A 13063-nucleotide genomic window follows, 5' to 3' on the forward strand; every position below is an offset into this window, starting at 1 on the left:
GCTACTGTCTACCAGACAACCTACCTGTGTTACTCTGGTACACTGGCTGCAGACTACAAGATGATTGAATTTCTATCTGGAACATGGTGAATGTTGAATCCTCTTGGACAGGTCTCAGACAACAACATGTGAGACTTAACATCTACCAGACAACTGACTTGTACTGGACAGCTGTACTGGCTGAACACAAGATCAAGATATATTTCTGTTTAGATATAGTGTATATAAACAGCTGTACTGTCTGAACACCAGATATATCTCTGTATAGATATAGTGTATATAGACAGCTGTACTGTCTGAACACCAGATATATCTCTGTATAGATATAGTGTATATAGACAGCTGTACTGTCTGAACACCAGATATATCTCTGTTTAGATATAGTGTATATAGACAGCTGTACTGTCTGAACACCAGATATATCTCTGTATAGATATAGTGTATATAGACAGCTGTACTGTCTGAACACCAGATATATCTCTGTATAGATATGTCTGAACACCAGATATATCTCTGTATAGATATAGTGTATATAGACAGCTGTACTGTCTGAACACCAGATATATCTCTGTATAGATATAGTGTATATAGACAGCTGTACTGTCTGAACACCAGATATATCTCTGTATAGATATAGTGTATATAGACAGCTGTACTGTCTGAACACCAGATATATCTCTGTATAGATATAGTGTATCTAGACAGCTGTACTGTCTGAACACCAGATATATCTCTGTATAGATATAGTGTATATAGACAGCTGTACTGTCTGAACACCAGATAAATCTCTGTATAGATATAGTGTATATGTTTATATAATGTGTTTTTTTAAGAGCATACAACTTTTTATATTTTCATGTCGTTATTTTCCAACAATAGGGACTAGTGGTCTCCTTTTGGGATTGTTCCAGAAATATAGAAGCAACTCTTGCTCTTGAGATTACAAATACTGTATATCCTTTATCTAAAAATCTGTACCCGATTAGGGGCTGGCTGTTTGGCAACTGAGGAACGCTGGCAGTCAGGTCACAGTGGATCAGATGGTGGAGAGATACAGTCCTGAGGGAGCTGTGGAGATCACACTGAAGACCCTGAGAAGGAAGAACCAGAATGATCTGTCTAAGTTAGAGAGAGAAGTGAAACAGTAGGGGAAAATGAGTCTGTTCTTTAAAAGTTCAGTTCCTTGTTTATATGTTGACTGTCATCATCTTTCCTTCACACAACTAGAACCACAACTTGTTGACAAACTGAGAACCATTCTTGATACCGTAGCCCTTGAAATTATGTAGACAGTTAAATCATGATAATTTCTCGACAAAACAATAATCCTAATGTAGGTTTATTTTTTTTATGGGCTAATTATTCCTCAACCTGCTCACTTGATCCCATCCCCACAATGTTTCTGATTGTTTGTTAACCTAAGTCTTAGAAATTGTATATTGCTCATTATTTTAAAATATACTGTTAGGCTTTCTACTAGCAAGTTTACACCTTCACTATTGCACTGAAATGTTTTGATCAGGAAGTTGTCTAAATGGGATATACTTTTTTGTTAGTGAGTGAAGGAAAAGCAGCCAACAAGTGCTCAGCATATGTGAGAACTCCTTCAAGACTGTTGGAAAAGCATTCCTCATGAAGCTGGTTGAGAGAATGCCAAAAGTGTGCCAAGCTGTCATCAAGGCAAAGGGTGGCTACTTTGAAGAATCTCAAATATAAAATGTATTTCATGTTTAACACTTTTTTTGGTTACTACATGATTCCATATGTTTTATTTCATAGTTTTGATGTCTTCACTATTATTCTACAATGTAGAAAATAGTAAAAATAAAGAAACCCTGGAATGAGTGGGTGTGTCCAAACTTTTGACTGGTACTGTATATGACATGAGCTTCAGAGTGTTACATTTAGGAACTGTCATCATAATAGTATAGTGGTAGTAGTTATGCTGTTGTTGATTTAATTGAATGATGATACAATTGATTATTTCACCATAGTACATCACCCTCTTTTAATCCACAGCCTCACCAACAGAAGTGAAGTCTGCAGGTAACTGGTCTCATCAAACCTTATACTTGTCTTAGTCTCATCAACTCAAAATCATAAGCAATGAGACTATGAGGAATTCAATTGTGAACAACTCATTCTCCTAATGGTTCTGTGTTGTAAAATAATTTGTGTGTGATCCATGTTGATTCTACCTGCAGTTTAACTTAGCTCATAAACTGTAACTACTATATTCTTTATGTTCTGGCACTTTATCAAGTGACTTATTTTGTTAAAGGTCCTACACAGTCAGAATGATGTTTTTCATGAAATGTGATAATATTTGGATTAAATCAGATCAAAGTATGAAAAATGACTGTTGCTTCTGCATTGATAAAGTTTGATCATAACGTCCCCTCTCCCTTGTCCACCACTTGGATTCAGGAGCTGTGGGGATATTAAGGGCTTTTTGTGACGTCACAAAATCCTCAAATTTGAATACACCAATGGTAACATCTCATTTTCTTACCTAATTTAAATAACTACCGCCTTGTAACCAACATCACAGAATGGTGTGGTTTACATAGCAGCGTGTTTGATGAATAGGGGAAACCTGTAAATATACGTTCTAAGGCAAATATACTTATAGGTTTCCGCTTTCATCTGGGTCTGGTGTTAGCTAGTGTGAGCGCTGCGTTAATCGAATCCGGTATCAGGATAAATAAAAAGCAAGGTATGCTATCTTTCTTTAATTGTGTTTAATTAATGCAAGCAATAAATGGCAAATGCAATTTTCGTATATACGGGTTCGCTGTATCACCGCGCAGGGTAAAACGGAGAACTGGCAGGTAGTACGTAAACAGCTGTTCTTATACCGGGATGACGTAGTTCCAACCCGTCTGTTGGCCTATCACAGTAGAGGCTGAGCGTGGTTTAAACTTCGCTCAGCCTATCGCCGGCCTTCAGACTGTTCCCAGTATCTCAGACGTCCGCATCTGGTCGTTGGGTAGATTAGATCCGTCTTGTGCCGCTCCCGATGCTACACTCAAACAGTTCCTTATATGGTATTGTCCAGTGTCCTACCCTCCCTGGTTGGCCTGGAGATATGCACCCCTCTCCTCTCCAGATTGACCACAGCTTTTGTATCAAGTCACTCTATGTTGCTCAGTCTTTACACACATACACACACACACACATCTGCATTGTTTGTGTGTGTGTGTGTAACAAAACAATATTCATCTTCAAACAATATGGTAGCGGGCCATAATGCATAAACATAAATCCTAACACTAGTTACTGGCTAGCTAGGTCTTTAGCCAGCATGAAACAAAGTGGGGGAAGGGCCCAAAACTCAGACTAATTGTCAGGTCATTACATCAAGAGACATGCCACACATGAGATTCATACAAACTTCTTGACATCATTGATGGTCATTATATATGAACGTTGTCTGACAGTCAATATACACTGAGCGGACAAAACATTATGAACACCGGCTCTTTCCATGACAGACTGACCAGGTGAAAGCTACGATCCCTTATTAACGTCACTTGTTAAATCCACTTAAAACAGTGTAGATGAAAGGGAGGAGACGGGCTAAAGAAGGATTTTTAAGGCTTGAGACATTTGAGACATGGATTATGTATGTGTGCCATTCAGAGGGTGTTTCCCATGTGTATCAACAGTGGTCCACCACCCAAAGGACATCCAACCAACTTGACACAACTGTGGGAAGCATTGGAGTCAACATGAACCAGCATCCCTGTGGAACACTTTCGACACCTTGTAGAGTCCATTCCCCGACGAATTGACACTGTTCTGAGGGCAAGAAGGGTACTTAAATGTGCTACTCAATATTAGGAAGGTGTTCTTAAATGTTTTCTACACTCAGTGTGTTTATATGTAACGTACCCAGACCTCACCCTGTAAAGTATCAACAAAAATTGTCCAAGATGATCTAGCCAGCTAAATTCCATTTGGGCTAGCTAGCTAAATTATATAGCCACCACTATTTCAATATTGATGCTGTTACAATAACCAAACCATTTGTGAAACCATGCTACGAGTTGCTTTGTCTATCAGCAAATGTGCTTGATATAATCCCAATGCAACACTGCCTCCATGTTGCTTGACATAGGCGGGTTCAAAGGTGAGCTCCCCAGCCTATTAGCTCCCCCCACTCAGTCGGTCTTTTCAGACTTCCTGGTAGTCATGAGAGAAACTTTTTATCGGGACAAAATATTATGGGTGATGATTTAGTCTGTAGCTAGGTTACCATCCAGTTTGAGACAGATGTTCATGCGAATATTTTTTTTAAATCGGCACAAAATAAATTTTCCCACCAGAGATGTGTTTCCATCAAACTGATTTATAGAGAGAAATATTAATCCCGTCTTTTTGTAGACACTAACTCCACCATGGTTCGTTGGTCAAAGCCCATGGAAATATGAATGGTGTTTTTGTAAGGTTTTTTCATCATTGCAGAAAATAAGGTCTGCGGTAAACACAGGCTTGGGAGAGTTTATACATTTTGTTCTGAGATCATCTTTATCAGCTAATGTCACTTTTTGTAAATTTGTGGACATTTATGTAATAATAAAAAACACATAACGCATAAAGGCTTCATAATTCATAAAGTTCATGTTGACTGACTGATATTATCTCATAAAACAACACGTATAAGATCTCCTAAACCTGTGTTAACCTCGGACTTATTTTGGACATTTATATCAAAACCCTATTCTTTCCCCGTAGGGCTGGCTGAAAGAACTAGAGGTAACTCATTTCCGGGGTTTTGGCCTACAAGCTGGCGACCTCTATCGTGGATAAAATGCTGTGCCTGGTGACGTAGTGCACATATATATAACTTGGCGTAGTGCACATACAAATCAATTCCAATGTACTGAATGAAAAATCTAAGTTAATTAAATGGGTTTCCATAGCATTTTCAGCTCTACTGAAGATTATTTCACAACAACTGTTGCGTTAAATAGCAAATGTGCCCACTCTGGTCTTGGCAAGTGCGCTCTCGTCAACAGCTCACAGATAAAGTGGGGTAGGCTACCTACATTGAGATAATTTGTATTAGTCAAACGGCAGCCAATCATAGATTAACATGTCCCCAGAATAAGACCCTCGATATTTATTGGAAATTAGCATAAAGCTCATCACCATGCACATTCACCACCATGTGAAGTTTATCATAATTTATTTCATCTGAAGCCTAATAAACTGCATGCTTTCCCGAATCATCATGGAAGGACCACACAATATCGCGTGACTACAAGTTTGCCTCGATAAAATGGTTACTATATCAATATTTGCGCATACAGCGTTTTCCACCGCCAATTCTCACATAATTAATTTTACCGACACAAAAAGAGCCCGCCATGTCAAATGAACTTATTGTCTGTCGGCATTTATAAAAGTGTACGAGCATTTCCTGTTTCAATTTGCCCGGTCGTGACTTTCTTTCACGCATCAGGTAATTCATCCGCATGAAATGGTTGGATGGACACCTGGTTACTCAAAATGCTATTTTACAGACTCAGAATGACTGTTCGGGACCTTTAACAAGTGTAAACAAGTTATATTTTTTATCCACAGTTACACCACAAGATGGCGCTACAGTGGGTAAATATAATTTCCTGTCTTCACCGGGAGATTTAGTTAAGAGTTCCTTAATTTAATGTCTGATTATTGCAGCGAAAACAATCGTGTATTTTATTTTTTGAATCCTAAACACGAGAAATAAAACATTAGTTACTAGATATAGTGTACATAACCACGTGCTCTTATATAGCAATATAAATACATTAATGTAGATATATTCACTTCAATAAGGTGCAGTCTCCCACTACAGAGACACCCATACACCTCGACATAGCCATGGCACTGCTAACAGGAAGTCAGTGTATTGGCACAATATACAAAACCATAAACATTTTGAATGTCTTCAATTACAAGTATTTAATGTAGACTCATCACACACAACAGGGAACTTGTTTACAAACATCAACATAAAAGGTGACATCACCGTGAAAATATCGTCTTATCAAACAACGTGACTGTGCTACTCTGGTACACTGGCAGCTGACTACAAGATCAGGGGCTGTTTTAATGTTGTGACACAAACATTTTTATATCTGTATGTAACCGATGTGAAATGGCTAGCTAGTTAGCGGTGGTGCGCGCTAATAGCATTTCAATCGGTGATGTCACTTGCTCTGAGACCTTGAAGTAGTGGTTCCCCTTGCTCTGCAAGGGCTGTGGCTTTTGTGGAGCGATGGGTAACGATGCTTCGTGGGTAACTGTTGTTGATGTGTGCAGAGGGTCCCTGGTTCGAGCCCGGGTCTGGGCGAGGGGGACGGACTAAAGTTATACTGTTACATTGTCCCATCTGGGGTGCCAGCCGTGGCTTTTGTGGCGCGATGGGTAACGATGCTTCGTGGGTGACAGTTGTTGATGTGTGCAGAGGGTCCCTGGTTCGAGCCCAGGTTGGGGCGAGGAGAGGGACGGAAGCAATACTGTTACATTGGTGACATCACCGTGAGAATATCGTCTTATCAAACAACGTGACTGTGCTACTCTGGTACACTGGCAGCTGACTACAAGATCAGGGACTGTTTTAATGTTGTGACCCAAACATTTTTATATCTGTATATAGTGCAGAAGCTTATATAATGGTATTTCTACGCTTTTTAAAAATGTAAATGTCATATTTTTTTTACATAAAAACTGTTGATGGATGGTCGATGATACCAATGAATTTATGTTTGCAGATTACAAGATCAACGACTGATATTTTAATGATCTTCTACTGTGACATGATACTTCTACTGTGACATACAGCATAGGCTAGCGTTTGTATTGTTAATATATTGGTAGTAATTAATTAATGAATCTACATTTTCTTATTATGTACACTAGATGATCAAAGGTATGTGGACACCTGCTCGTCCAACATCTCATCACAAAATCATGGGCATTAATAATGAGTTGGTCCCCCCTTCGCTGCTATAACAGCCTCCGCTCTTCTGGGAAGGCTGTCCACTAGATGTTGGAACATTGCTGCGGGGACTTACTTACATTCAGCCACAAGAGCATTAGTGAGGTCGGGTACTGATGTTGTGCGATTAGGCCTGGCTCGCAGTCGGCGTTCCAATTCATCCCAAAGGTGTTTGATGGGGTTGAGGTCAGGGCTCTGTGCAGGCCAATCATGTTCTTCCACACCGATCTCAACAAACCATTTCTGCATGGGCCTCGCTTTGTGCACGGGGGCATTATTATGCTGAAACAGGAAAGAGCTTTCCTCGAACTGTTGCCACAAAGCTGGAAGCACAGAATCGTCTAGAACGTGATTTTAGCATTAAGAATTCCCTTCACTGGAACTAAGGGACCTAGCACCGAACCATGAAAAACATCCTCAGACCATTTTTCCTCCTACACCAAACTTTACAGTTGGCGCTATGCATTGTGGCAGGTAGCGTTCTCCAAACCCAGATTTGTCCGTCGGACTGCCAGACGGGGAAGAGTGATTCATCACACAGTTCTTATGCCAACGTTGCTTCCAGAGGCAGTTTGGAACTCGGTAGAATGTTGCAACCGAGGACAAACGATTTATACGCGCTACGCACTTCAGCACTCGACGGTCCCATTCTGTGAGCTTGTGTGGCCTACCACTTCACAGCTGAGCCGTTGTTGCTCCTAGACGTTTCCACTTCACAATAACAGCACTTACAGTTGACCAGGGCAGCTCTAGCAGGGAAGAAATTTGATGAACTGATTTGTTGGAAAGGTGGCATCCTATGACAGTGCCACGTTGAAAGTCACTGAGCTCTTCAGTAAGGCCATTCTACTGCCAATGTTTGTCTATAAAGATTGCATGACTGTCTGCTCAATTTTATACACCTGTCAGCTACGGGTGTGGTTGAAATAGCCGAATCCACTAATTTGAAGGGTTGTCCACATACTTTTGTATATATAGTGTATGTAATGTATATTGATCGTCCAACTCTCCATAATAAAATGAGACAGCAGACAGAGCTTAATAATTGACATACAATGTATTTATTCATTTTTGGTTATTTTCTGCCATTTAGAACTTTCCGTTGTGTACATTTTGTCTCTGTAGCAACTGTTTGTTTTTTAAAAAGTCTAAAAAGTAAAAGGAAAATTACAATCGTTGCTAAACACCTAAAAGGGACTACATGCATGGAAGACGAGAAACAGTAGGTTTTTTTTCTTTATTTTTCTTGTTATTCATTTTTTAATTATTATTATTCTTCTTCTTTTTGAGTAACATGATGCGTCCACGTCAGGCTCCAACACACGCGGCTGGTGCGTCTTTGTGAAACAGTATTAGAAAAAAAAACTACATGTGACTAAATTATCTTCTTTTTTTAAACGAGAGAAAAATAAGTGGTTATAAAAATAAAGAAAAAGACTGATGTCAGACAATGGAGGGAGGGAGAGGAGGGAGAGAGGGATAGAGGAGGGAGGGAGAGGAGGGGGGAGGAGGGATAGAGAGGGATAGAGGAGGGAGGGGGAGGAGGGATAGAGAGGGATGGGGGAGGGGGGAGAGGAGTCGGGAGAGAGGGGGAGAGTGATGCTCAGGTACAGGTAAAGCAGGGGGAAGTTGTCTCAGTTTGAGGTACGACTGATATGTGGGGGGGCATATTTGGGAAATGGGTTAGTTTGAGATACAGGAGAGGGATTGGGAAATGGGTTAGTTTGAGATACAGGAGAGGGATTGGGTGGGTAGAGGGGTGGCTGTGTGAGGGTGGAGGAAGTGGAATTTGAAGGGTAGAGGGGTGGGGGGCGTTTGGGGTGAGTGTGTGTCTCAGTTTGAGGTGTCCGAGTGCACGCTGCCCGGTGCCCCGTGAGGGGGGGTGAGGGAGGGGGGATCGGTGCTGTCCTGCCATCCACTATCAACCTGGAGAGAGAGAGAAAGGGAAGCGAGGAGGGAGAGAGAAAGAGAAGGAGAGAGGGAGATGAAAAGAGGGAGGGAAAAAGATTTGATAAAAGACATCAATTGAAGGTGTTCACATGAGTTGGTCTCCCACCTACAAGATCTCAGTTTAAAAAACTGGCAGACAGTGGTGGGAAACAGAGTGTTACCATAGATACTCACATAAATTATACACAGAGTATTACCATAGATACTCACATGAAGACAGTGGTGGGAAACAGAGTGTTACCATAGATACTGACATGGAGACAGTGGTGGTAAACAGAGTGTTACCATAGATACTGACATGGAAACAGTGGTGGTAAACAGAGTGTTACCATAGATACTGACATGGAAACAGTGGTGGTAAATAGAGTGTTACCATAGATACTCACATGGAGACAGTGGTGGTAAATAGAGTGTTACCATAGATACTGACATGGAGACAGTGGTGGTAAACAGAGTGTTACCATAGATACTCACATGGAGACAGTGGTGGTAAATAGAGTGTTACCATAGATACTGACATGGAGACAGTGGTGGTAAACAGAGTGTTACCATAGATACTGACATGGAGACAGTGGTGGTAAACAGAGTGTTACCATAGATACTGACATGGAGACAGTGGTGGTAAACAGAGTGTTACCATAGATACTGACATGGAGACAGTGGTGGTAAACAGAGTGTTACCATAGATACTCACATGGAAACAGTGGTGGTAAACAGAGTGTTACCATAGATACTCACATGGAGACAGTGGGGAGGAAACAGAGTTCCTCCAGGCAGCTCCTCATAACATCCCGTCAGGAGTGTAGCACGGTGCTGGGTATCCACCTGGAGGAACAGGCCAGCAGGGGGCGCTTTACACACAGGTACAGACTAATACTACATGTAGACTACAGGCCAGCAGGGGGCGCTTTACACACTAATACTACATGTAGACTACAGGCCAGCAGGGGGCGCTTTACACACTAATACTACATGTAGACTACAGGCCAGCAGGGGGTGCTTTACACACAGGTACAGACTAATACTACATTTATACACACACTGGTACACACTAATACTACATTTATACACACACTAATACTACATTTATACACACTAACACTACATTTATACACACACTGGTACACACTAATACTACATGTAGACTACAGGCCAGCAGGGGGCGCTTTACACACAGGTACAGACTAATACTACATTTATACACACTAACACTACATTTATACACACACTGGTACACACTAATACTACATTTATACACACACTAATACTACATTTATACACACACTAATACTACATTTATACACAAACTGGTACACACTAATACTACATTTATACACACACTGGTACACACACTAATACTACATTTATACACACACTGGTACACACACTAATGCTACATTTATACACACTAATACTACATTTATACACACACTGGTACACACACTAATACTAAATTTATACACACACTAATGCTATATTTATACACAAACTGGTACACACACTAACACACAGACTGTTGCACACTGTTACAAGCACATTAACACTGCATACTCAAACACTAATACACTAATACACTAATACACACACACACACACACACACACACACACACACACACACACACACACACACACACACACACACACACACACACACACACACACACACACACACACACACACACACACACACACACACAGAGGGTTCCAAGAGAGGAACACAAAGTTCCAAAAGGGGGCTAAAAGGTACAACTGAACAGGGGTAAGAGGGGCTCTATAGGGGCTGGGGGGTTGGTAGCTGATACTAAGGTACAACTGAACAGGGGTAAGAGGGGCTCTATAGGGGCTGGGGGGTTGGTAGCTGATACTAAGGTACAACTGAACAGGGGTAAGAGGGGCTCTATAGGGGCTGGGGGGTTGGTAGCTGATACTAAGGTACAACTGAACAGGGGTAAGAGGGGCTCTATAGGGGCTGGGGGGTTGGTAGCTGATACTAAGGTACAACTGAACAGGGGTAAGAGGGCTCTATAGGGGCTGGGGGGTTGGTAGCTGATACTAAGGTACAACTGAACAGGGGTAAGAGGGGCTCTATAGGGGCTGGGGGGTTGGTAGCTGACACTAAGGTACAACTGAACAGGGGTAAGAGGGGCTCTATAGGGGCTGGGGGGTTGGTAGCTGATACTAAGGTACAACTGAACAGGGGTAAGAGGGGCTCTATAGGGGCTGGGGGGTTGGTAGCTGATACTAAGGTACAACTGAACAGGGGTAAGAGGGCTCTATAGGGGCTGGGGGGTTGGTAGCTGATACTAAGGTACAACTGAACAGGGGTAAGAGGGGCTCTATAGGGGCTGGGGGGTTGGTAGCTGATACTAAGGTACAACTGAACAGGGGTAAGAGGGGCTCTATAGGGGCTGGGGGGTTGGTAGCTGATACTAAGGTACAACTGAACAGGGGTAAGAGGGGCTCTATAGGGGCTGGGGGGTTGGTAGCTGATACTAAGGTACAACTGAACAGGGGTAAGAGGGGCTCTATAGGGGCTGGGGGGTTGGTAGCTGATACTAAGGTACAACTGAACAGGGGTAAGAGGGGCTCTATAGGGGCTGGGGGGTTGGTAGCTGATACTAAGGTACAACTGAACAGGGGTAAGAGGGGCTCTATAGGGGCTGGGGGGTTGGTAGCTGATACTAAGGTACAACTGAACAGGGGTAAGAGGGGCTCTATAGGGGCTGGGGGGTTGGTAGCTGATACTAAGGTACAACTGAACAGGGGTAAGAGGGGCTCTATAGGGGCTGGGGGGTTGGTAGCTGACACTAAGGGGTATCAATGATACCGGGAACACAGGTGGCAGTTTGGGGGGATTGAGGGGGGGCAGGAGAGAGGAACAAGCTCTAACAGGGGAACCATTTTGGGGAGGGGGATGAGGGGGTCTTACCGCAGGCCTACCTGAGGCTGCAGAGGAGGGCTGAGAAATAACCCCTCCCCATTGGTCGGGTGTAAACCGGGGTGGGCGTGGCCTGTGTTGGGCCGACTGTACGACCCTGGCGAGCCTGCGGAATGTCATAACCAGCCAATCAGGAGAGAGGCTTTTGTGGCAGGGGGCGGGTAATTGGTGGGGCGGGTAATAAGAGGCGGGTTTAAATTTTGTTAGAAGGGAGACTATGGGAGAAGTAATTGTGTGAAAAAGATGTGGCTGGTCTTGGTGGTGCTGCTGTGTGTGTTTGTATGCGAGCGAGCGCGTGAAATGCACCCCCACGTGGTCTACGACTGTGTGTGTGTGATGTGTGAGTGCCTGAGTGTGTTTGATGTCCAAATGTGTGTGATGTCCAAGCGTGAGTGATACTGGCACGTACGCGCGTGTGTGTGTGTGTGTGTGTGATGTCTGAGTGTGTGTACCTGAGTTAGGCGTGGCTGGGGAGTTGGCCTGGCTGGCCTGTGAGGAGACGCTGGCTGCATCTACAGCTGTTTTCACAGCATACAGGTTAGCTTCCTCCTGGAACTTCCCTATGTTCTTCTTGTACCTGATCCTCTTGTTACCAAACCAGTTAGACACCTGAGAAAGAAGTAGGGGGGGGCAGGGAGAGAGGGAAGTAGGGGGGGCAGGGGAGGGAGAGAGAGAGAGAGAGAGAGGGAAGTAGGGGGCAGGGAGAGAGAGGGAGGGGGGTGAAGGAGAAGGAGGGACAGGGAGGGAGGGGGGGAGGAGGGACAGGAGGGGGAGAGAGAACTCAGTATGAGGAAAAATGAAAATGATCTACTAATCTGAATCAAGTGATAACTAAGACCTAGTCAAGTCTGAATCAAGTGATAACTAAGACCTAGTCAAGTCTGAATCAAGTGATAACTAAGACCTAGTCAAGTCTGAATCAAGTGATAACTAAGTCCTAGTCAAGTCTGAATCAAGTGATAACTAAGACCTAGTCAAGTCTGAATCAAGTGATAACTAAGTCCTAGTCAAGTCTGAATCGAGTGATAACTAAGACCTAGTCAAGTCTGAATCGAGTGATAACTAAGTCCTAGTCAAGTCTGAATCGAGTGATAACTAAGACCTAGTCAAGTCTGAATCAAGTGATAACTAAGACCTAGTCAAGTCTGAATCAAGTGATAACTAAGACCTAGTCAAGTCTGAA

At 42.8% G+C, this 13063-nt stretch overlaps 1 protein-coding gene across 1 annotated transcript in view; it reads right to left on the reverse strand.

The window, feature by feature from the left end:
* Positions 1–8029: 8029 nt before the first annotated feature.
* Positions 8030–13063, reverse strand: part of LOC120019614 (pre-B-cell leukemia transcription factor 1-like) — a 43700-nt gene continuing 38666 nt past the window's right edge. Inside the window, exons 6-8 of the mRNA XM_038962966.1 lie at positions 12333–12489; positions 9680–9766; positions 8030–8917 (exon numbers count right to left, since the gene is read on the reverse strand). Coding sequence (XP_038818894.1) covers positions 9723–9766; positions 12333–12489 — 201 coding nt within the window. The 3' untranslated portion in view covers positions 8030–8917; positions 9680–9722. The remainder of the gene's footprint in view (positions 8918–9679; positions 9767–12332; positions 12490–13063) is intronic.

The sequence above is a fragment of the Salvelinus namaycush genome, chromosome 2 (genome assembly GCF_016432855.1).
Source record: "Salvelinus namaycush isolate Seneca chromosome 2, SaNama_1.0, whole genome shotgun sequence".
NCBI lineage: Eukaryota > Metazoa > Chordata > Actinopteri > Salmoniformes > Salmonidae > Salvelinus > Salvelinus namaycush.